General features: G+C 37.6%; 1 protein-coding gene across 1 annotated transcript in view; it reads right to left on the minus strand.

The window, feature by feature from the left end:
• PLCZ1 (phospholipase C zeta 1) overlaps positions 1–27,041 on the minus strand; it is a 49,187-nt gene that overhangs the window by 8,227 nt on the left and 13,919 nt on the right. Inside the window, exons 6-9 of the mRNA XM_026035567.1 lie at positions 25,170–25,322; positions 13,764–13,997; positions 11,784–11,940; positions 10,115–10,231 (exon numbers count right to left, since the gene is read on the minus strand). Of these exons, the coding sequence (XP_025891352.1) occupies positions 10,115–10,231; positions 11,784–11,940; positions 13,764–13,997; positions 25,170–25,322 (661 nt within the window). The remainder of the gene's footprint in view (positions 1–10,114; positions 10,232–11,783; positions 11,941–13,763; positions 13,998–25,169; positions 25,323–27,041) is intronic.

A 27,041-nucleotide genomic window follows, 5' to 3' on the forward strand; every position in this document is an offset into this window, starting at 1 on the left:
CCTGTGGAGGAAAAGCATGGAATTCAGATCTTTTTCACTGGAAGAATTCCTTGCTCATTCATTGCTTTGACAATCTTTTTAAAATTTCCATAGTAAAAGGCACAAATAGTAATAGATCTGTAGAGTGAAGCAGCTGGTACTAAGGTCTGAGTGTCTGTAGTATATGTTTGTAGCATGTTTTTTACATCAGAAGAGCTCTTGTCTGGTCCCGGGGACTCAACGCCCATTAAAAGCTGGAACACGTGAAGCAGCCCTGGAGTGCATCTGCTGTTTCATCTGCAAGGAACCCCATCTGCCCTTGTTCCCACTGCTCTTCAGCACCAAAAGTGTAGTAAGTAGCAACAATTGGGAGAATTACTTTAAAAAAAAATAACACCACCACCAAGACTCAAAATACAGTCCTGCTTTGAACTGGTACTATGTACCAGTACTATGTGACTTGAACTGGTAAATGTAGACAGAGGCATAGATTTTGTATGACTACACAGAGGAATTTTAAGTTCATTTTACCTTCAACCTCAGAAATTAGACTTTTAAATGTTTATGCTGCCCACTGCACCCAATAAATTTTTGTTGACGACTTTTAATGTAGTAAGTAAGTACTCTCTTGGTATATTTTGGCAGCAGTTCACATTTTGTTTTCGTGACTCAACACACCAGCCAGAAAGAGGCCCAAATCATATGGTGCCATATGATTCTCAAGGGCAAGGGAAGTATCTAATCCATGGAGCCAAGCAGTTCAGAGAATGCCTTGGAGCTGCAGCTCTGAAGATCTCCTTGAAACCTCAGACCTGGCTCAGATAACCCCAGACCTTTGCAGATAACTTAAAATCTCTCTGCAGTTACCTCCCAAACCACACTACAAGAGCAAGTTATATAGAGTATATCTGTATTTAGGGAAAAAAATAAGTGGTAGCTTCATATAGCAGCAAAAGTAACATAAATGTATTTGTAGCTTCTGTACGATGAAACAAATTACATGATTGCACATAATGAGCCTGTTGCTAAATTTGCCAGGCACCATAGGCCACGAAGCAGAAAAATCTGATTTAGCAACAGAAACAAGCAAAACAGAGCAAGTTGCAGTGGATCTTATTAGGAAAATTTATTTTGCAATGCAAGTGAAGGGAAATGCTGTTATGGGTTGATATTTTCAAACATTAAGGCTGTATTTTACTTAATATAATTTTATCTTAGAATAAGTTAGAAACAGTCTGAATAGTACTTTTGAATTACCTACTGAGTTTCAGACACAGCAAGGTGTAACTGGGGTAAATAAATAGAAGATTTTTCATTATTCTCTCTGTGATGCATATCTCTACAACAGCTACTATTTGCAGGGCTCCTGGCTGCCTTGGGTCTCCTAGCGCAGTATTCTATGATACACTAACGATGCAGAGTTCTTCATTTAATCAAAGGCAATTACAAATTTTATACTTTTTGAGGAAGGGTGAAGCTCCTAGACAAAAAGTTCCCATGTTTTCCAGCTTCTAGCAGACCCATCTCAGTGACATCCTTCTACAAGGAAGACTGAATTTCTACCCGATATTTCATCTTAGTTTTGATGACTTCAAGAACAGAACTTCCTGTTACCTGTCTTGTACTGATATATGAAATGGTAGAAATTCTTAATACAAGTGTGAAGAGAGCTTTAAAGCCCTAATTTATTTTGGAAAGAAGCCCAAATACACTTAATAGTACATAACCTTAAGATATGTGTTACCAGAAAGTATAGGACAGTCACCCGGTGTTTAACACTGTGTAAGTTAAACTTCCTCCTTACTCTTGATACTGGCATCAAAATTGAAACGGCACAATATGGACTCGAGGGACAACCCGAGCAAAAGACTTTTTCCATATGATTCCTACACCAAAAGCTTCTCTTCTCCAAGGCTTTCTAGAGCCATGAGACTAACCCGAGTTCAGAATATTTAACATTTGAGTCTTCTTTCAAAGTGTCAAAGTTGCAGTGGTGACCTGGTGGTGAGGGGCGTTGTGTTAAAACTATATAGTAAATACCAGTTAAGGAATAATCCAGCTCCAAAGAGATAAATTACCTAACTCTGTAATATAGGAATATAGAGGTCTGGTTTATCCCAAATCTCTGCATCACAAGCAATAAACGGCAGACCCAACTATAAGCTAAATACTCAAATGTAATATCTTTTGTGGGCACTACCATTCAAGAAGCAAGTGTTTATAGTGTGATGTTATTAAGATTTTGGAAAAAAAAAAAAGTGAATGCTGAGATTCCAAGATTCCTAAGTGACTGCTATTTGAAGGCAGTCAAGGAAAAATGCATGTCTTTTGTCTGTGATGCTGCCTTCAAAAAGGTCCCTCTATCAGAGCTTTTTTTTTTTTTTTTTTTTTTTGCTTCCTGGTACTGTTAGCTATATTACGACCTTGAAGTTTAAAATATTTTCTGCATTTAAAAAGGAAGAATTTTAAATGAATAAGCATACATTTATTCTTGATTTTCTCTAAAATGAGTTAGTTAATTGCATTTTGTACCATCCAAAATCCAACTCTGAATGTTTGAATTCTATATAAGCTCTAAGAATATCATTTGCAAAAGGCAGTCAGTGCTACTGGTCCTCTCTCCAGACTTCACTTCACCCATTCCGGTTTAAAGAGGCACAGATCACACTTCAAAGCGTTTGCTCAGGCTTGTTGCTGCCCTCTCAGCTCTTTGCAGCCTGCCTGTGATCTTAAAGTGGGCTGCTCGTGATGGATTGGGTACTCCACATGAGGAGTCACTAGTGCCAGCTAAGCAGAAAACTAGCTACTGTGCCTTACATACTCAAATCCTGAGCTTCAGGACCCTCATCCTAATGATACGAACTGTTTTGTCATTGCTTATGGTCTCATTTATGAGATTGAATCTGATGTACCCCGTTTATCCCATATTAGTACTCTCAACCATGCTCAGAGTATAGATCTGTTCTCCTGCTGTCTAGATCGCGGTTACAGCCAGTCCCTTTACTGCCCAAATCTGCAGAAAATAATTCAGAAATCCTTCCATGACTGGCTAGTTCACATCACATTTCCAGAAGTGATGCAGGTGGCTCTTAAAAGATTTCATCCACAGGCTGAATACACAGCATGCTAACTGAATGTGAGGTGGCTCGTAACGCAGGGAAAGGGGAGCACATTCAGTCAATACAATAGCTTGAAACCACCTGAAGATCTCCAAGAAGGACGGACTATTAAATGCTGAAAAACTGTCAGCCATTAGATGTACTAGGCAGAAAATATTCATTTAATAGACAAAAATACTCAGTGGGACTATACTCTCCATCAGTAGTAAACAAATGTCATCAAAATAAAATATAGTACTTTCATTATCTGAATGATAAATATATTAATTTATAAGCCCTATGCATACATTGACTTTCACAATATCCTTGAGTGAAAATAATCTTTCCCTTTGAAATATCATTCAATCTAAAATGCATTCTTATGGAGTTCACATAAGTGAAACCCAGTGCTTACTACCACATGTTGAGATGTAGGGAGGATGGTAGGTGCTCTATCACCAGGAGGTCAGAGCATGCAATCTGGGAAAATCAAGGAACGCACTGACTTCCAGACACTTGTTCCATCCTGCTCTCTTGGAGAAGCTAGAGAGGCTTCCAGCACTTTCTGGTTGAGACTCTCTGCCGAAGCCAGGCAGCCTCCTTGCTCCTGAGCTCTATGTGCTCTTCGGGCCATGTCCAGCGTGTCCCTCTGATCCCAGCTGCTGTCTCTGGGTAAGGCCAGGCTTGTAGACACACCCTTCAAAGGCAATCCTTTAAACACCCTAAACCACCCCCCTGACCTGTAGGCCCTTTTAAAACCTTCACTCTGCCCCAGCCCTCTTACCAAGCCAGAGAATGGGTGAGATCCTGCCCAGGCTTCATGACCATGGGCTGACTCTCTGCCAGAAGACGTGTTCTCAAGTGCAAAGTCCATTGCTTCCTTACAAGCAAATGACAAACTGAACCCCCCTGTCTGTGTATACTGCAAGGCAGTATATATTTTGACACACAAACTATGCAAATGCATCTCTCCTTTTTGTTAATTTTTTTTTAATGCAAAGAATTTGGTCAAAATGTATATGCCTCTCACTGTACAGTAAAATGGAGTTTTATCTGTATATACAAATACCAGTAGTATTCCACACTCCTTTAATGGGAGGAGGCAGTGTCTTTCTTTAAATTCTATCCCATCATTTCTTAAATTCCTTATTTCTTAAATTTGCCACTATATCACATACTCAAAATGAACACAGTGTTCATTTCAATGTTCAGTGAAAAAGGTTGTGAGGATTTCTAATCTTTCCTTGATAAAGCATAATATATCTAGTTGATCTCAGGGGAAAAAGATCTATTTTCTCTAGTATTGCCACTTGTCCAGAAAGAAAAGAAAATAGGAAAATATTGTTTCCCAGCAAACATACAACAACTGACAATTCCCAAGTAATTTAGGGAGCCTCTACCTACTCTTTTCAGTATTAGGCTTTTCAAATTCTGGCTGTTTTTCAAGTTTTCATTCACTCAAAAATCTAGTATGATCAAACTGACAGCCGGTTGCAGCTGCATATATGGCACGCAATAAGATCTAAATAACTGTGTTTCTTTTCCGGAGATATCTTCTAAGGTTAAAATCAGAGCTAGCTAGAGAAGCCCTTGTAGCCCATCTTTATTTGCATTAATTTTTGCCATATTACTGAGCGCAAAATTTAACGACAAACCATATGTGCTGTTGCTAAACTGCATTTCCGTCTTACAGGTCAAAAGCAAAGCGTTGATTAAAAAATGTCATCATACAAGTAGTGGCACTTTCTTTGTGGCTCATAAATTTATGTGCATGCTCCTGAGAACAAATGCTTTATTTGGGCTCTTCCACCACAAAATTCCATACCCGATAAACCATGATTTTTTCGTATAACTTCTGTCATGTTCTGGCCATTCCTGTAGACTGTTACGATACACAGGAATAAGTCTTTTTTTTTGTACCAATGCAAAGGACACACTTGAAAGGATATTAAGCATTGTTTTATTTTTCACTGAGGTTTTGTTTTTGCTCTACTTTTCTCGGTGAATATAATACATTTGACACCTGTTTATTTAAATAACAGTCCTGAATTTTCTTCCTATGCATAAATCTTTACTTTCCATTTTATTTAGTAAATAAAAAGGAGATTCGGATATGCCAAACCAGTTCTCTCCAGTGCTGTGCTGCAGTTGTATGCATGAGGCATACTAATTTTTTTCAGAATGTAAAAATTTATTTTAGGTAGTTTTCTCCAGGAGACCTGCTTGTCCACAAAAACTCTGTTTCTTTGGGCCTCATTTTTCAGAGAATGGGAAGGAAGCGCATGGCGAAATCCAGCCGTGAGTTTATGGAAACTTGGAACAGTTTACTCTGGCTTTTCATTTATTTTCCTATGGAAGTAGGGTTCACACAACTACATAATTCTCATCCTCCATCATAACAAATCTTAAGCGTGCAGGTCCATTTCAGCCAGCTGTAGTGGAAGATTGGGCTGCTTTGAGTTCTGATGTTCTTAGCAATTTAGAGGAAATTGAAGGCAAAGACAAGACTTAAAATGTATCCTTTGCTCAGCCACAAGAGCGAGGGTCATTAAGGGAAGCTAAGGGATATTGAGGAGAGTGAACCAGCAGATATGGCGAGGATATAGGAGCTAAGGGAGGGCAAAAGGTGAGGAGGGAGAAAGGTGAGGGTCCTGTAAAGATTTTTAGGGAAGTAGTTAAAGGGACGTTAAAGGGACGTAAAAAGGGAAAAAATTCTGTTTCTGGGATGGAGAGAGCAGCAGCAGGTTGACAGAGGTGATGTGAGACACATTGACACAGCACATACAATTAAAAAACAGAAATCTTTGTTAAATGAGAGCAAGGGCCTCAGCATGAGATTCCCTGAATGGAGCTTTCATAGTTGCATTTCAGAGCACCATCATATTTCTGCCAAACACCTATCCAAAACAAGTTAGGGAGTCAAGATTAGATCTGACATGCCTTGGAAATAATATATGCAAAGACTTGCTTATAATCAGCATATTCCCATGACAGAAATGTTTTCTAAATGAAGATTCAAGGGATGTGACCAAGAGGGCAGATCTAACCACTTCCTGTTTAATACTGCCAGGAATCTGCCCACATCCCCCCATACAGTAAAAACCATATGTTTAGGATGCAAATCTTCAGAAATACTTAGCTTTAAAGCATAGTCTGATTCAACAGTAAATGCCGTTTGAAAAACTTCAGTCTTGTATGGAATCTTCTTTACAGAAATCATTATAGACATGAAAGGGTCTCCTCCAGAAGACGCTGGAAATAAAACTAGTAAACTACAATATCACAGAAACCCAGCATGGCTGAGGTTGGAAGGGACCTCTAGTGATCACCTAGTCCAACCCCCTGCTCCAGCAGGAATACCCAGAGCACGGGGAACAGGACGGCATCCAGGCGGGTTTTGAAGATCTCCGGAGAAGGAGACTCCACTACCTCCCTGGGCAGCCTGAGGCTTTGTCACCCTCACAGTGAAAAGGTTCCTCCTCACAGGGATATGGAATTTCCTGTGTTTCAACTTGTATCCATTGTCCCTTGTCCTATCACTGGCCACCACTGAGAAGAGTTTGGCCCCTTCCTCCCTATATTCGCCCTTCAGGTACTTATACAAATTGATCAGATCTCCTCTCTATCTTCTCTTCTCTAGGTTAAACAGGCCCAGCTCGCTTAGTCTCTCCTCATATGATAGATGCTCCATTCCCTTAATCATCCTGGTTGCCCTTCACTGCATCCTCTCTAGGAGCTCCACATCCCTCTTGTATGGGGAAGCCCAGAACTGCACACATTATTCCAGGTGCAGCCTCACCAGAGCTGAGTAGAGGGGCAGGATACCCTCCTTTGACCTGCTGACAACATCCTCCTGATGCAGCCAGGATCCCATTGGCCTTCTTGGCCACGAGGGCACACTGCTGCCTTGTGGTTAACTTGGTGTCAACCAGGACTCCCAGGTCCCTCTCCGCGGAGCTGCTCTCCAGCAGGTCCACCCCTAATCTGTACTGGTGGCTGGTGTTATTCCTCCCCAGGTGCAGGACCCTGCACTTGTCCTTATTGAACCTCATGAGGTTCCTCCCTGCCCACCTCTCCAGCCTGTCCAGGTCCCTCTGTATGGCAGCACAGCCCTCTGGAGTGTCGGCCGCTCCACCCAGCTTGGTGTCGTCCGCAAACTTCCTTCATGTGCACTCAGTGCCCTCGTCCAGGTCATTGATGAGCAGGTTGAACAGCATCAGGCCCAGTACTGATCCCTGGGAGACACCACTGGCTACAGGCCTGAAATTGGACTCAGCCTCATTTATAACCACCCTCTGAGCTCTAATATGAAAATGTCTAGGTGACAAATTCATTTCAAAGGTAAGCACCTCTGTCCAGCACTTCCTAGAAATACAAAACAAACTTAATGGTCCTTAATGCTGAGAGATACTGGAGAGGGCAGCAGGTCAGGGGAATGATCACACGATAGCATTGTGTTGATTAGCTGAGGATAAACCATGAGGACAGAACATAACCAAACAAATTTGACATGGTAGGGTCATGACTGTAAGTTGTTTCCAGCAGTATCTCATCCAAGGCCAAATCATCACCATAAACGATAAATATAATGACACAGATACAACCCAAAATTACACTAACTAGTATTTTTTACATCTGTTTTAGCCGAAAAAGTATATATCACTACAACAGGGAGTAGGGGAAGCCAAAGTTATGACAGCAGGACAACTACTTAAGTATTTTGAGGTCTGGGAATGGTCCAGTTATTTCACTGAACAGACAGCTCTGGCTGGCTGATTTCAGGCCGTCCCCCACATTACTTCAATCATGTGTCATTAGCAGCATGGCATAGCTTGGGGTGGTCCAGCACACCGCAAAAAATTTAGGCTGGAGGCAGTGCCCCGCTGCTTGCAGTTGGTAGGAGCAGCAACCCTCACAGTGAAAGCTGGGGCATGATGATCTCTTTAAGATCTATAGTTGTAGGAAATACAGCATATATACAGGAGGAAATAAGCTGCTGGAGGAATAACAGCAGCGGAAATGCTACATATCAGTCACCTCAGTATAAATACAAGAAGAATGAAATAAGTCACACGTGTATTTGATTGGAAATGGCACTCTGTTAACACTAGCTCGGTACCTGAGAAGGCAACTTGACGACGACGACACTTTACTCAGAAGGAACCAAGTGACCAAGCGAGCCTAGAGGGAGGCCACATATAAACACCCAGGTCCTGGAGGCCCTGCAGGCCCAGGCCGAGCTGTGACCGCTCTGCTCGAGCAGGCAGCGCAGGGCAAGGAGGCGAGACCACCCCCAGCTCCTCTCAAACAGGCAGCCCGAGGCAAAGTGCCCTGCTCACCCCAGGCATGGAGCCAGAACAAAAGCAGGAGTGTTTATGGCTAGAAGATGGCTCTCTGCTTTAGCCAGGATGGAAGAAGGGGGAGCAGAGGGACTTGGAAGGGGATTTTGTAACTGAGGATCTTCTAAGCCGAAGAACAAACAGACAAAGAGCTTGTATCCACAGCTATATGTGCTTACAGGTGAGAGGTTTTCCAAAGCCTGCTGAGTAGAGAATTCATGCTTATTTTTAACCTTCTCAAATTAAAGACTAACCTGAAGAGCAAAAGAAGCTACCGTTATTTCACTGCTGAGAGAGAGAAAAAAAATCCTTGTACAGAAAATGCAAGTGATAAATTTAATTTGTTGTGTCTAGTCACTGGGGATAGTGGCATCATTTCCCAGCTGTTTTTTTTTGTTTGTTTGTTTGTTTGTTTTTTGTATTCTACTGATCAGGAGAATGAATTCTTCTTTACAGGAGCACATATACCACTCATTATAATTCGAGAACTCTTGTCACCAGTATTAAGTGCTGTGCCCACATCAGATGCATCTGTGCCATCCCAGTCACATAAGATAGGTGAAAAATTCAAAAGATCCTCCAGATGGTGAGAATTCCACTGCCATGGAAAACTCCTAAGCACATACATATCTTTCCATCACCTCTTCTACATTTATAGGGCCATCCGTAAGAGAAAACAAAAGCAATTGCATTCCTACAGATCCAATCTTCAGCTAAATCTGCAGTTTCTTCTATTTTCTTGCCAACTACAAAGTAGCTATAAGGAGGGTTAGACCTCAGCTGGGCAAGGAATTTAAAACAAACAAACAAACCCACTACCATTCCCATCTTCTCCTCATGAAGATGCTCTAGTCATACCTTGAAAACAACTGACAAGCAAGCATGGGGTTGTGAAAATAGATTAATATACAATAGAAATGAATATAATCTATTTTAATTTTCTTGAAGGTGTATTGCAAATTATCCTGCCTTACAGTACAGCACTTAATGCATAACATGTTCACTTTTACCTCAAAACATATGGAAACACATTTAACATCATAATTTCAGCCAAAACAGGCAAACAGTAAAATATGAATTATTATTTAGACTCTTCTTACGGAAAACCACAGAGAAATATCATGGAATTGTTAATAAAAACAGGAAATTACATGAAAATAAAAAAGAAAACACTGTTTTAGCTACTGAAAGTTTTATATATGTATATATGTTTTGCCACAGTGTTTTAAATGATAAAACCATGCTTTACTTGGTCTTAGGGCTGGGAGTAGTGCAAAATAAGATTCATAGACTAATAATTTTGTATTGTTTTTAGTAATGTTTTTGTTAGTGTACAATAGCAAATTATCCATGGTAATTTAAAAGAATCAATGAATTATAATAATCTGGGATATCTGGGATGAGATTACAGCTATTTAATGGAGAGTGATACTTATAATCAATCATAATTAGATGTACTTGATTTAAAAAGCAAGTAACTGACAGTACTGTTTTAGTAATTCTATAGCCAAATTCATGGATTTGAGAATGCAAAACTGCTGGCATATGTAGACTGAAGAACTTTGCATAATAGAAAATGCAAGCGATGCCACTAAGGGAAGATACATAACTAATATTACATTAAAAAAAAAAAAAAAAAAAAGCCTTCAGTACGTGTTTGTATGGCTGTGAATAAAAAGCCCCTGCAAATGCACCTACCCATTTGACAACCGACATTCCAGAATTCTTGAGGGTTGTAATTCGAAGAGGTCGCTCTAGTTCCTTTAGGGTAGATTCTTGTAATGAACCTTGCAGTATGTCCAATAAACTCCTGAGCTGAAAGTAGAGTGATAAAACACTTGGGTTGGTCTTGAGTAAGACAAACTTAATTAATAGCTTTGTGTTTGAAATGCATCCTATCTGAAAAAATAATCTTGCATTTTTTTTTATCTTTGACACAGTCAGTACTCAGGTATTAAGACATTTCTATGCATGTTAAGATAGTATATAGGCCACCCTGATCTATGGCTAAAACCCTATTTTTAAAGCTTTCAGTGTGATAGTATAGGGCAGACTTTCACTAACAGTTCAACAATGGAGAATCATCTCTTCAGGGAGAAATTCTTCACCTCTTAGATAAATGCACATATTTACATTTATAACCATGGTACTTTCCTGAAGAATCATAAAGATACAAAACAGGATATTGATAGTAAAACTAGGCATTCTTAATTTTTTTTAATAGGAAATATATACATATATATATTCTAAGATAATCTGAACCTCAGTGCAGTTTGGAGGTTTATATATAATAAATGATCTCAATCTCAGTAAACAACACATCACTGGCACTTAATTGGTACATCTGTAACCTTCAGAAGAGGCTAACTATTGAAGTGAATTGATTTTCTTACTCCTAGTGATGTATCTGCCTAAAAAGGTTTAAACTGTACAGACTCCGAACACCTCGGTTGATTTCTACGTACACTATTCCAACTGAGTAATCAAACAGAAAGCTTCAGGTTTCCAAGACTACCACCCTGCACCTTGGCACCATCACACACTTGCTTTCCTATTCACTTGCATATTCACTGCTTTGCTAGACAGCACGGAAGGCTGCCTATGGCTGGCTGGCAAGAGCCTGCTTTTTCCCATGTGGTTTGGCACTGCTCACCTAACCAGCCCCGGGATCATTGCCAGGAGAAGCGCCGGGCAGCTGGGCTGGCCCTGCACGGATGCTCCCGGTGCAGACTTCACGCTCGTGGCCAGTGCTCTCCGATTCTGACACTGCCTGGAGCTGCCAGGCACCAGGCAGCTGCAGTCAAAGCTGCAAAGGCTGCATGGCCCTGCCTGCACCAAATGGAGACACCCCAGAGCAGAAGGAGAACCCCAGCTGGGCCTGCTTTAAGGACGAGGACCAACGGAGCAAACTGCCTGCCCCGGCGTTTAGTTGTCCTTTTCTCTGCATTCTCTTCTCTGCAGTTACCTCCAAAGCTGGGGGTATTGCCTGCCCGGCTCCAAAGTGGAGTACAGACCCCATATGTGAAAAAGAAGATCCTTTTCCACACAAATACTGAAAATATTCAAATACTGACTGCTACATTTAAATCATTTGACACGGAAAAATGAAATCCAAGTTGTCATACATATTCTATATTATGTTAATATTTGTTTTTATAAAAAGATGCTGAGTTCAACTTTTGCTTAGAAAACCATCTGAAATGTAAAGATGCAGTGCAAATGACAGACTATTTCAAAGCCAATGTTTTAAAAAAAAAATTACCAAATAGAATTGGAAAATATATATCTCAAAGTTTATCAACTCTTCCAGTGTCTAAACAATGAACCATGACAATATTGTAAGTTTCATCTGATTAAATGAAAATACCTGAATTCTTTACAAATTTTCGTGCTCGAGTCTCTCCAATTGAGTTATTTTCATAACACTTCTGACTTTCTCGTGACTGCTCAAAACTTTCAAACTTCTGAGATTTGGTATAAATCACAAGGTCTGACAACTCAATGGCAATTTTTATCTTCTTCATCTATAAACCATAAAATGAAATAATAATATGAAATAATGGAAGAATATATACAAGATTACACTATCACATATTTTACTATTATTATTAAAAATACAGAGGATTAAGATCATTTTTGATGCCTAAGACTTGGAAAAATGTGTCATGCTTAGTGAATATTTAGCCTAAAATATGACTTTTAGCAGTAAAAGAAATACTTGATTTATCCAGAAACTATTAAGATTATTGTAACTGTGCTCATTATAGTAATGTGAGGTAAATGGAGGGACACTTCCAGTGCCTTCTGGTACAGTGATCTGTAGGATCCCTGCATTTGAGATTGGTACATATACTAATGCCATTTACCATCGTTTGCACCATTTATTAATAACTAAAACATGTGTCTAGTTTCATATTACTATGGGACTTCCTCACTTGTGAGCTGTGAGCTAATCCGTAGTAGTAGCCAGCAAGGTGCTGATGCTGCCCATGATGTCTACTTTCCATTAAACCTTTTGAGGACAAATTCCAATCTGAAATTGTTTGCCAGCTTGTGGCCCTTAGACTACATAGGAAGTTCAAGTGCATTATTTATTCTGGGGCTATGTCCCCTGATGAGCAGAAAGGGTCTACCAATACAGAACTCCTAGGTAATTTAGCTCTCTGGATAGGGCAGTCAGTGCCAAGAGCATCTCCAGGGTATCCGCATTCTAGGGGTATCTGGGATGCACGTTCAACACCCTTCCACCATCTAACTGAACATAGATGGATCCCCAAAATCTGCCCTCTTTTGCCTATAGAACATCACCAGACTTTCTGCTGTGGTTGTTGTCACGTTTTGTAGTTGCAACAGGATGTTTTATACATATATATGACTTTACTAATACATGTGACCCTAGTAGCCGCAAATTTGGCCTTCTCTACTTCAAGAGGACTCCAGATGTCCTCAGAATTTTTCTTTGCCATCTCACCATATTTGATGGAAAGAAAGACAGAAGAAAAGTTCGTGGCCTTCAAGTTGTTGAGAGAAAAGTGCCAGAGAGAAACGCACTGCCTGTCAGCACAAACAGACAATTGGGAGGAGTGTTGTCAGTCACTCTCTATTTAGATAATCAGAGCATGATTGCAAAGATCACTGGATACTGTGTATTTCCTGCCTGTCTGTAAAGATTGAAGAAAGCAGTTTTAAAGATGAAGGAGCAACAGATTTCCATGGTGAACAATGGACATTTGGTGGGAAAAAAATAAAAATTACAATCTGAGTATCAAAAAAATAAAAAAGAAATTGCATCTCATTTCTAAAGTGCCTCTTCATGAGCAATATTCAATATTAAGTCTTTTGACAACAATGCCCTTTCCCTTATCCTAAGTACTCAAAAAAAAAAAAAAATTCTTAGGGCATCCAGAAGTCTCCACCTTTTTTCACCTAAATCCAGATTGCAAGAAAATAGGTGAATGCAATATTTTCAAAAGTTCCAGGACAGACAGCTGGGCTGCAGGAAGGAAAAGACAGAGGATAATTGTTCTTCACCACTGGGATCCACTAAACCTTGATTACCTTCCATTGCAGAAGGGTCTCGAGTCCAACAGAGCTGTTAGACAGTCTTATGTTAGCCTGCTGCAGCACTGGGCACCTGGGACAAGCACCAAACTGACTGTGAAAGCTGCAGGTGGAATTTAGGATGGGAGAACAGGGAAGGGCTGGATACTAAATTACGTTCCTCTTTTCTTCAGAGTGTCTCATAAGAATCAGGAACCCCTCAAGACCTTAAGTTGAAAAGTACGATGTTGAAATGTTTTTGAAATGTGTAATTTAGAATTACTTTGTGTTGAAATAATATTTTTACCTTTGGCCTTTTTCGAGGTGGGGGAGTAGATTCACTTTCATGTTTTCTTTTTGATGTCTCTGACGGTGAGAGTGGGCTTAAAGGGGTTCTTTCATCTCCCTCCTCCTCATCAGAAGGATTTACCTCTTCTATAATTTCCCCTGTTTCACCATGACTGTCTTGACCCTTCCTGAGAATCGTTTCCTCAAGTGTTCCAACTTTTTTATTTTTTATCAGTATTTTGAATTTTAGTGCCTGTGGAAAAGAGGTTAAACAGTAATAATTAGGATTATTTATGGACTAATTATAGATTTTCATGTCAAGAAAATGTTTTATCTGCTTTAAATTATTGATAATTAAGTAAAGCAACAATGCAGTAAAAATGGATTTCAATGAAGAATCATTCAAAAACAAGTAAATGTGCAAAAACAGTTTGGGGATCAAAGTACATCAATGACTACAAAAATCTAACCACAAGGGAGAAAGAAAAAAAAAGATCCTAAGATGAAGCTAAGAAGTAAGGCAGATGTCAGAGGTGACAACCAGGTAGGAAACAAGCCATGCTTTTTTTTTCCCTGGCTACAAATATAGTTTAAAATATATCATATAAACATTTATCTGATATTCTTTTGAAATTGTTTTTTAAGTAGTTTTGCAGCTGGTAGAAGTTTGTTACCTTGTTTGATTAGTGCATTAGTGTAGATCTGTGTTGTACATCAACTTAAGCGTTCTTACATCATCAGCATCTAGGATACGGTGGACCTTCATGCCAATCTTATCTACTCACTAATATTAACTGCACAGAGGTTGGTAATTTGTTGTCTAAGTAGCTTCTCTGTGTCTCATCTCTAAGTGGGCATGTTTCACATAAAATTAAGAGAACTCATTCTCTGAAAGGACTATTATTTACACTATTACAATGTTCTTTCATTGAGTGAAAGATGGAGTGGGCTATAGAATTATCTAAAGGATTCTCTCTTTTTTAATTTTTTTCATCTAGTAGATGCTCATTAATTCAACAAAGAGTACAAGATCTTTTCTTCTACAAGAAAAATTCTGGAAACGTCATTAAAGGATAGATTTTGCAAAAAGATTAGCTTTAATATATAAATCTGATAATTATTAATATAATGTTAGCTTTGATTTATGAAATTAACTTTACTGCAAAACATGCATTATACACCAGATATTCATCTTTACTTCTGCACACAGTAACTGCCAGTGAGTTGCATAACTTATTAAGACTCTTGGACAAAGGAAATCACAAAAGCCCCCATAAGTTTCATTTGGTAAAGTTTAAAAAAAAATAAAAAAAGAAATATGCACAGTAAGTAAAGCATAACTGAACTTATGCGTGTGTGTCAAATACGACATTTTAAGCTATCCATTAACTAAGTATGGAAAGCATGAATGGTAGAAATACAGTTACTATAATAGAAGTGACCAGAGCTGTAGGCAAAAAATAGACATTCCATTTATTTAAATAGCAATCCCCATAGCTGATCATCTCTCTATCACTTCAGATTTTGTATTAGGATCAAGTTTGTCAGTATGCAAGTGGATAAGATATCCTCTGTTTAATTTCCATCAATGTCATGGTAGTGTAAGATTTGATTAATCTCTCTGCAAGGGTGATTCTGAATACGGATGCACTTTAACATTTCCTTCATTACTTATTGATGCACTCATTCTTTTTCTGTGATATTTTTAGAAGAGCTTTGATATGAGTAATACTTCTTATAGTCTGAAGAGTTCTGAATTTTTCTTTGTATTTTCATATTTCCTGATACTTAACCCTTTTGGTCTTGTATTTTGATGTTCATAGATAAAATTTAAGTTTAAAAATCAGAAAAGACCTGACATATAAGGGAAGGAAAATACTGTTAAGGATATTTTAGTGCCCCTTGTATGCAAATTTATTTAATTAAAAAAAAAAAACTGTGTAATCATATAAAAAGAGGCTGTGATGTTTTAAGGCAAATGCTTTCTAAAATTTTGCTTATAAGCTGTTGGCAAAGATGTAAATACCCCAAGGTAGGACGTCATTTCCTTTTTTTTCATGGAAGATAATTTTTTAAATTATAACAACTTACTTTTCAAAGAGAGTTTCTTGCTACAGAAAATATTCTGTAGTAAGGATAAATTTTGCTATTTCTTTGGCCAGAAGCAGATCCCCATAATAGCTAACTGAAATCACTGAAACTGAACCATGAACTGAAAAAGACACGTTATACATCTTAAGTCTGAGCTTCAAATAAATCTGCAAGAACAATTATCATAAATGTATGGTTACAAAATCAGTGACTAAGTGAAATTTGTATGCTTTAATCGGTAATCAGCATGCTGATCAGGTGGCATCTTTCCTGAACAAATGTGTTTAAATCTTACAAATAGATCATCTGCTGAAAGTCTGAATGTCAGTAATAACTTTGCTCTTATGGTTGAAGTAGAAAATACAAATATTTTTAAAGTATATATATGTTGATTAAATAGTTGTATGTAAAATGTAATAATTTCAGTTCTGTTTCAATGGTTTTGGGTACCATTATAGGGATCTGCCTCTGGCCAAACAGATCTTTCTTCCAGTATAATGAACCCTTTAAGACTAGCATAGGCAAAACCCACCAGATATCATCAGCTGGATAAAAATGGTTTAAATATTTAAAGCAACAAAACTTAGTTCTTCTTCTAACAGGTGTTCTGGTTCAGGTTATGGAGATCACACAATCAGCATAGCTGAAGTAAGACAATACTCCAAAACAGTCACAAGCGTTTTGCCGTGGATTAGCCAAAACTACCATACAGACTATTAGAAATAACATTGTAAATGATTTAATATATTATATTGTAAATATAATATTATAAATTATATGATAAATAAATAGGAAGGTCCAGAATTCAGATTAGAGAAATATAAGAGAATAAATCCTTGGACTGTGACATGACCATTCAAATAAAATAAATGCTTCTCCCACTTAAATTCAGCATGTTCTGTCCTCTTCTTCTCTCCTGGGTAATTTTAGGTGCTTAGTAAGAAGAATATAAAATCCAGAAAGCCTGCCTAAGTACCAAAGATAAAAACAGTTTAAAGTTTTACACTATTTTCTATTTCAAGCATTATGTTAATGGTTTTACAAATACATGGTAAAGATGGGACAGCTTTTGTGAAGCCTTACACGGATGAATTTCCAAGGCATTGACAAAATTTATCTTGAAATAAAATAACAGGACACTGCTTTTAAATATCAGCATTCTTTGATAATTCAAGAGAATGATACTTTTATTGGAAATACAAGAAGACAAAGCATGCCTAACAAAGCTGCAGGTAACTGGGAAGGGTGGAAATGGCAGACAAATTTCCTGGCTGACTTGACACAACCCTTGGTTAAAAATGTCTATGTCCTAAGAAACATGCTGTTTTAAAAAACGTATTTCAAAAATTTTTATTTCTTATTCACTAACCAGAACCTAATCTCTAAAAGCTAAAACCTTTTGAACCTTTGAAAGTTAAACCTTTGAACCAAGCCTTTGAAAGTTAAACTTTTCTAAAACTTCTCTAATAGCGGAACAAGGATATCCTTTTGTTGGGGGTTGTAATGTCAAAAAACCTAACCAGTCAACAAATCTGAGAGAGAAACTAAAATTAAAAGGACACAAGTAACAGCAACAAGCACCTTTTTCCTTTACTTGTTTTTTGGGCACTTTCTTGGGAATATCGTCATCTAGCATACTATCCAAGAGGAAAGAACAAGTCTAGTTAAGTCTGAAAGCCATCCAAGAACCAAAGTCTGAAATGAAAGGGACTGCTAGACTATTTTCAGCAAGTGGACATTACCCAAGTTTTGCCCAATGCTGCGACTTCTTGAATCGAATGAAGCAGGAGGTTTTGGTACCAGTTTTGCCTGGATCATGCACGTTTATCCAATATCAGCAATATTCTATCCTGCTTCGCCTGAGGACTCTACCACATATAAGTAAAAAGCAGCGTTTCCCTAGCTGACTTTCCCAATCATGTGATCAAAAAAACTCCTGACAGCAGTCTTGGAGAAAGAGTCAATGCAACCAAGAGTCAGCCTTGCAAATGTCAAGGCAAAAAGATTGATTTAGGGATGTCACTGATCCTAAAAATAAATTGCAAATAAGACTGTCATATTATTTTCCACTTATGATTCAAGCATCTGCAATGACTTCGGGGTTAGAGAGTTGCAAGGGACAGCATCTCCACAGGGAAAGGCAAGCTGCAAGCTAAGAATGACAGCAAGACAGGCATGGGACAGTGACCCTGCCAACAAGGAGAGCTAGCAAGCACAGCAAGTCTGCGAGTGGTAACCATATTCAGTCAGCAGTCCCATGACTGCCAGACAAGACTGTAGTGACAAGTCAGGTTCAAATGCAGGGCAAGTCCAAAGGCAGATGCCAGTAGGAAGGCATCTCTTGGGACTGTGCAGTCCAAAACTTTTTCTCAAAGCAGGGGCAGCTAGGCTCTATCCAGTTGGGTTTTAAATATCTCCAATATAGAGACTCCACAACCTCTTCAAGCAAGGTCTTCCAGTGCTGGACCACTCTTACAGTAGAAAAGGTTTTTCTTATATTTTAGTGGAATTTACTGTATTTCTGTTTGTGTTTGATACCTCTAACCCTTTCACTGGACTGTCTTGCTCTGTCAGGTCCTCTATCCCCAGTCAGGTATTTATAAACATTGATAAGATCCTCTCAAGATCCTTTTTCCAAGATGAACAGTCCCAGCTGACTCAGCTTCTCCTCCTAGGACAAATGCTTTGAGACGCTCATCATCTTAATGTCCTTTGTTGGATTTCCTCCAATCCATCCATATCTCTCCTGCATTGGGGAGCCGAGAAAGGCACCCATCACTTCAGATATGGTCTCACTACCGCTGACTAGAGAATAAAAAACATGTCCCTCAGCCTGCTGGCAAAGCCTGCTGGCAAAGCACGTCCCAAAGCCTGCTGGAGAGCATTTACAGTCTAGGTTAACAACCCTGTGCTATGCCAGAGCTGATCTGGTACTCGCACAGCATAACCTCAGAGGCTGGGTTGGAAGGAAGCTGCAGAAGATGATTACCGAGCAAGATAGTCACAGGTTGGTCAAGGCAACTAGAGTATGGTGCACTCGGGGCCCTCATACTCAGGTTCCCTAGCACAAAGTAGAGGAGAAACCTTCCCAGAAGAAGGGATTAGCTTTTCAAACACTAAGTAAACTTTGACCTCAGACCTGGTTTTTATAAGATATGGCACTGGCATTGTCTGTGATTACGATATCACACCAGGAAGATGTTCACAACAGGCCAAATAATCCAGACACTTTGAGGAAACAATGTTTCTCCAAAGCCTTTCGCTTTCAGCCTGCAGAATGTGCTGTCAGACCTGGAAGGTGGCAACTGTGACTATCATAAATATACCTATATTTAAGATTTATGGGTATAAAAGTCTGCATAAACATTTGTGCAGAGAACCTAAATATTCTCTTAGAGTCACAGTAGTGCAGAAACAAATCTGACAGATACGTACTGGCCTTTCTAAAGAACATGAACACTGGAGAGCACAATGCCCAGGGAAATTGTACTCTACAATCAGGTGATACTAGAACCTAGAAGAGCCAGAAGTTCTATAATAAGCAGTATTGCACTTGCTATTTTTGAGGGCATCATCCAGGTGTGTTGAATTTTCAAGATCTTTCTTCTCAGTTAACATTTTTGTCAAGACTAGGTGCCATAGACATAATAAAAGGCAAGTGTGCACTAAAAATATATTTGATATGCTGAGAAGCAAGATATTTCTAATATGAAGGCTTGATCTAGAAATTGGTGCATTCTACTTGTAGGTTAAAAAGATACAAACTAGTGCTATTGCTGAAGCAACAGAATTACATATGCTAGAGTAATCTTACTATTCAATTTCTTAATTAAAATCATAATCTTCTGTTTTTTCAATAACAAGGAAATAAGACTTTAAAACTCTATCAGGGAAAAGGAGTCAAGAGTTCAGAGATGGTTAGACTGAAAATTGAATAATATAACCACAGGTTAATGAATCTATTCCCTCTTTGTCAGATATTATAGACAGTCAGTAAGAACCTATTTTTCAGAAATTATATAGAGTCAGGTACAATCACATTTTGACAGCTTCCCAGCAACGCAGGACCTCACAGAGAAAAAAAGTAAGAAAGAAAGCAAGAAAGCAAGCAAGAAAGGGCTATATAAATATGAATCTCTTAGACATACCTTTACATATTGATATTGAGGGTTATAGTGAGGATATGGTTCACCCAGACTCATCCATTCTGGGAAAAGAAGAACTGCAAAAGGAAAGCTCCTAATATGCATAATTGAGAAGATACAACTGTAGAAAATGCTGAAGGAGGAGTTCTGAGTATGGGCTTAGTTAGTTTTCTCCCTAATAATAGGATTTGAAAGGCTCAGGGTGCATAGAGTTTTGGTCCTTCACTGTGGAATCCTTCACCGAATCTTCATCACAGAGATTACTAAATGAGTCTTTTCATCTAGACAGCATGCCTTTAATTAATGTGAAGAAACCTTGGAGACTGTGACCAAAAATGGTCCTAAACAGCCACAGCATAGCAATTGATTTGGCAGCTTGGTGAAAAACACTAAAGACCTGTGAAATAATCATTGCTGCCACTTCACACTCAGCTAGCAATGTATTGACAAAAATCTGCGATAGAAACTGCAAATACTTAATATCCCAAAGTAGTTAATGTACATATTATTTTAGCAGCGTAAGGTAGTTTGATGTGCCTTTATTGAAAGCATTAATGCATTTACAGTCTTTTTACTTCATCTTTTTTTTGTGTTTTTTGTGGCTTGCTCTTTCCTTTCAGTTAATTCCATCAGAGGGGAGGATTCAGCAGGATAAATAAAAACTGATCTAATTTCTAGGATTTTCTAAATTCATCTACAAGTTTCTGTGCAAGATGATACCACATTTTGTCACATACCAGAATAATCCATGAGTACTGGATTACGAATGGTAGAGATCTCTGGTGTCAGTCAGTGATGTCAAGTATCACTTATTGTATGAACGGACTTAGATGACTCCTTGAGAGAATATTAACAAAAGTTCATAAAGTCTCTTTAGAAGCACCAAAGAATGTAAGGAGGGGACTGTAGTGGACATGCTGTTTTGGATGGTAAAACATATGGGCAGGAAGGACATAAGAAGACATTGCAGAAGAGAGTGGAGAAGCCTTCTCAGACACAAAAGTGGCCACAAGTCTTCTCAATGGATAAGGAGTGTGCCTGTCTGGTGAAAGAAAACAAGAATAGCAAACAATAATCTCTCTCCTTCACTCCACCAAGACATCATGCAGAGGAGGAACTGTCTGTTTGAGATGCTATAAAACATAGGAGCATTATAAAATTACAATATTAGTACATCCTGCTGCAGGGTGATCAGCTGAAAAAGAAGCAGAAAATCTCTTTTCCTGAAATTTTCTGGGGTTTGTGTTTCCAGGAAAAGGGGTGTTAAGAAAAAGCAAAGATGAATAACTTCCTATGACCATTCAGTTTTATTTTCTGGCTGTCCTTGTGATTTTCACCCAGACTTACAGTGGTATAAGTCAGCTTGAGTGAATTGTAAACAATGAAAATATTTAAGAATGAATTTGCTCTGCCTTTTGATCTTTCTTCCAGACATGAACAGACATCTCAGTTGACAAAGGTCCAGCTGAACTTATGAAAGGAAGTAGGAGAAGATACAGGAGAAAATCATGTCCCTGGAGAGCTCCAATTTCCCAAGATCAAATGGCTATATAAAACATAGCGAAATAATTCTGTGAAAGACTTAGAGAAATAATATGGGATTTCATCTAATGTACAGCCAAAGACATTGTTTTATTTGGATCCTGAAGAGCACTGAGATGTGAGTTTAGAAAGGAGCAGGAGATCCTTGGTTGGATGAGCAAAAGTAAGACCAATGTCAATGGAGAGCAAAACACGCCCTACGCTCTCAGTGCCCTCCAGCTTTCCTTGCTGAAACCAGCCATAAAGGAGGAGGGAAAAGCTCAACACGGTGGAGATGATGAAAGAAGGTAAATAAGCTTGTAGGGCAAATGGAAGAAAAGCACTGTAACTCTTATCTTAATTTTTTTTTTCAGCATTGAATAATGCATTTCACAGAAATATATACACAGTAAAGTGACTTAAAATGTATGCACCTTAACACTCAGCTGTCTCAGTATAACATGTTCAATTCATTCATTTATAATTAATAAAAGTGAATATTTTATCATATATACAATTTACCACCTACTTCTATTTTGCTTAAGAAAAGTAGATATGACAGTCTACAAAAACAAGCCACACTGAAGAATAATCTAAAATTAATATTTAAAATAGAGTTTTAAAAGATATAAAATAAACACACTCAGGAAAAAGCTAATAATCTAGGTGAAACGAATAGATTTTGGTCATAAAACTTGCTGAGTAGGACTCTAAAAAGAAATCTTAGCACTTGTTGTTTGGCTAAGTTGGAGCATATAGACTATTGTTACTAATGCATTTTCTGTTTATTTAAGATATTCATTTCATACTTAATGGCAGACCCAGGTTCACATGTGCATAGTAAGCCTAGTAACTTTTTCAAGATAGGCTATTAGGGATATCAGGTCATATTCGGCTTCAGAGCAAGCGTATTTATTGCACTTGAGATGTGTTAATGAGGAATCTTCTATTTTGTTGAATCAATTCCATGCCTGAGTAGTTACAATGAACTGTAATTGCCCTAATATTTTTATATGCTACTAGACATATATTAGAAATCTTTAATTATAACAAAATTAGAAACTCTGTTTCTTTTTTCTTTTTTTTTTCATTCATCATTTATGGTTCCGTAATATTTCTTTACTACTGCTTAAGTAAAGCAGACTGAAGCAAAGTTCCATATCTAACTTACTCTAATGACAATGAATTTATCCAGGCCTTCAGTATACATCAGAGCAGAGCTTTAGGGATGCTGAGCAACTTCTTTTGATCAAGGACCAAAAATGGTTCTTCAAAATGATGCTAGCCAAAAGTCAAGTTTTCTACTATTTTTGCTAATTTTGCATGGCCATGCAGTCATTTGCCATGGCAAAATAAAACCCAAACTGCTTTTTACATGTTTAATCATACTAGCTAATTGAAATGGAGATGACCCCAATCCTTGTTCATTCTCAACAGAATGATTTACTAAATTCACTCTTATTTTGTAAATCTGTCAAGGATAGTAGTAACTCTTATAGTGGAATACATCTGACTTCACATTAAAATATTAAAAATCAAATAAAATTAATATCAAATTGATCAGGATACATTGCTAACAGGTAGTAGGATGAGTAAATGTGGAAGGTTGTACAGAGCTGACTTCAGAAAATTCTGGGCTAGGAAAATATGAAGTATATATTCCCTAAGTCCAATAATTATTCTGAAGGGGCATATCCCACAGAAAATAATATTTTTAGTATGTAATTCTGATGTGGTACACCAATTCATTGAACAGCACTGAGAGATGGTTTTAAGCAAAGTCTCACATTGATCTCGTCAAGGGATGGGAGCATCTATCTTATGAGGAAAGAATGAGAGAGATGGACCTGTTTAGCCTAGAGAACAGAAGACTGAGGGGAGATCTGATCAATGTGTAGAAGTATCTGAGGGGACAATGTAGGGAGAAGGAGGGCAAATTCTTCTCGGTGGTGGCCAGTGACAGGACAAGGGGTAATGAGTACAAGTTGAAACAGGCAGTTCCATCTCCACGTGAGGAAGAACTTCCTTCCTGTGAGAGTGACAGAGCCCTGGAGTGCCTTCCAACCTCAACTATTCTGTGATTTAACACATTTTTTTGTTCTCCTAATTTACAGCATAATTTTCTTGGTTGCAAATTAAAATTAGACTTTATGTTCTACAAAAGATGTTGGCTTTTTGAGTAATTTATTAAGATGTATTAAAATATATTTATAACAACATTGTTATTAAAATAATCCTGCATGGTAATGCTTTAGCAAGTCTTCTGGGCAGGTAACTTCCAAAAGTAAACAAATGCTTTTTCTCATGATAAGTGCTTTACAAAAATATTTGTGTGTTTGCATGTGGTGTATTTTCCTTAAGTCAGTGTTTCCTGCCTTTTCAAAATGGTTACTCCCTATTTGAAATAAAATATTTTCTTTGTTCCCTTACAGGTATCATGAAGAAACAGTAGAAAATCCATCATTGGTAACAATTATAAACATTTTTTCTGCATTTATTTATTTATTTTCAAGAGATCTTTTTTAAAAAAACTCTTTTGACCTTGAAAGAAAATAATGAGTGAGCGAAGAACAGAACAGTAGGAATTTATTTGTTTTCGTTACTAATAAAATTTTCAGCACTCATCTAATTGCCTTTCTGACTTCATATCCCATGGGTCTCAAGCCCCCAGCTGAGGAACACTGCCACAGGGGCAAATACACAGAAAAAGAGAGTATGTTTTTGGTAACATAACCTGATGAATGTTTCCATCAACATTTTTATGAACCAAAACTATAGATTTGTGTTTCCATTTCAATAACTTGTTCAGGTTTCAGGAAGTTCTTTCAGACTAAGAAAAAAAAAACAAATTAGCAAAAAAACAAATAAAGGCAATACTTCATGTATTTTGACTTTTTGGTTCAAAGCATAATGTTTAAAAATTTACACTTTGTTTCCTTTTTTTAAACTTGAAAACACTGCAAGTTTCACATCATGGTGAAGAGAATGGTTCACTTTAATCTTGAAATGTCAACTTTACTGATCAACAGAAATCCTGAAAGGTGCTTGTTACAGCCCATTTGTGCAGTAATTTGAAATTTCCAAAATAAAACTAATCAACTGTTTGCATAGCTGTGAGATTCAGAGTTCTTCTTCAATGATACTTCTATAATTTGGGGCATGTCATTTAACTTCTCTGCAAATAAATGTGCCCTCTTTAAAGGTGGATTCTCTTATTAGTATGGCTCACAACAAGACACATTCCTGGAGCTGCCCTATTACCGTATAAAATAAACTTTACTTAGTTGCATTTAAATATAACATAAAAGCAAAGGTTTAATGTTTACCAAGTCTGAGAAATTGGAATTCTGTGAACCAGAAGATGTAGGGCTCTGCAAAATGTTAGTGTTATCCTTTTCATATATATGTTTCAAAGTTGTACTGGAAACAGTTTTCCTTTAAACATAGCTTTCCATATCAACCCACATTATTTAAATTTTGCTTTTTTTTATTTATTTTTATATGCTCTTTGTGCTGTATAATTATTTCTGTTTAATTATCTGAAGTCCATTTCAGATACCAGATAAAGAAGTTTAACTAATCCGTTTTCAGAACATTCTAAACAAAAACTGCGCTAGGTTTTGTTTTTTCCTATCTATCTTTGACAGAGAAAAATACCAAGTTGTTACCTCAGGAGAAGGTAGTTCAGTCGGCACTACATCATCAATTGCTGAAGAAAGAAGTTTATTCCCCAGAATATTTTCTAAATAGTCTGCCATTACTTCTTGTTGCTTGGGGCTGCAGTGATTCTCCAAAGACAGTACAATTGGATACTCAGAAGCCTGAAAATATAATTTGGAGGTTATTATGAATAACAAAAAAAGAAGAGAACTTCTGAATTCCCTGGAATATTTTACAAAAGGCATTTGGTATTTGCATTTTGTGTGATTTTTAAAATATTCAGAATGTAGATCAATTGTTTCAGTAATAACAAAACAAAAGGCTTACAATATTTATGGAAGAGTAAAGGGTATAATTGAGAGATTAATTGTGAGGGGAAAAAAAAAATCATCCCCAAAAATTTAAGAGAATTTTAGAAACAGGAATGGCATGTACAGAGATAAAAGGGAAACCAAGCAGAGACCAGTCAGGAAGGAACAGGTAATGCATAATGCATATTGAAGTATATTTGTATATACTTCAATGTATATGAAGTATATAAGCAATATAAAACAATTTGTTGTGGGCATTTCAGGTAGTGACTAATGTTGGGCGTGAAGAAAGCAGAGAGTAACTAACTGCTGGATCAAGCAAAGGTCAGACTGATTCCGTTCCACAGGACAGACTACAGGCTGCTCCCTGAAACCAGGGTTTGTCACCAAAGTACCAGCTCAGCTGATAATACAGAACTTCTAAAGAATCATGCACTGACTACTGCATGCCTGGAACATGTTTCTCAACAGATGAATTCATGGAAAAAAACAAAAATAAAAAGTGATATCTAAGACCTTCTATTCCTAAAATGTTCTTTCATTTCATTTCATTCATGGACCTGTAAGCTGTGTCACAACAAACTACTCATGATTCTGTTGACTAAGTAATTCCAAGTGCCTCTTAAATGAAGCTTGTATTACAGCAATCTACAGTATGCTGTGTATTGGGAAAAACAAGTGAGTTATATCTCTAGTGCCTTGAAGAACAGCAAAATAAAATCGTATTTTTGTACTTATTGTCTTTTAATATCAAACTCATTTAATTTTACATAGAAAACAAAAATAAAACTGTGCTGGACTCTGAAAAGGCTGTGTATGCAAATGGACATATTATGCATATAAAAAACAATACATCTCAGCATATGTGTATATATGCATAAACACACAATGCAAAACTGGCCTGAATCTAAGGGTTATCCTAAGACTTTCAGGACTTCCTCTTCAGGCAAGAATTTCTGTCAGAAAACTAAATAACACACTGAGACAGTGCCAAAAGATATCCAGCTTTTCTTTTGTTAGAGATAGGCAGAAGGGACGTTAATTTAATGAGCCATCTAACAATAAATAACAGTAAATGGAAACCATTATGAGGCCTTGAATTCAAAGTGTTAACTTTGAAAGATACTTAAAGATACTTGCTAAACAGAGTAAGACTCAAAGGCAGCTATAATACAAGCTTTTGATTTCTATACGCTTTGTAAATTGAAACACAGATCATAAAACATAATGGTAGCAATAGAAGAATAAGCCAAAAAAAAAAAAGAAAAAAAAAGATGAAAAAATACATAGAAATAAAACACTAAATTGCACTTAGTTTATATTCAGTCCCCTTCAGATGACCTCAAGTGAAAATTCCACCTAATAAGCTGAGTAGGATCTTCTGAATTTACTGCTCCAAGTTTAATTTATAATCAATATCAACAAATAAGTTACTATCCATTTAATATACCCATTAAAGAACAGGTGGCACAGCTTTCTCCCAATTTATTTCAACAGTGCCTACAGCCACAAGCAAAGTCTCCATTTCTTTTCTTTTTCCCTCGGAGAAACTTAGACAACATGCATATC

Source organism: Nothoprocta perdicaria, unplaced genomic scaffold, assembly GCF_003342845.1.
Source record: "Nothoprocta perdicaria isolate Ctin4 unplaced genomic scaffold, notPer1 scaffold_161, whole genome shotgun sequence".
Lineage (NCBI taxonomy): Eukaryota > Metazoa > Chordata > Aves > Tinamiformes > Tinamidae > Nothoprocta > Nothoprocta perdicaria.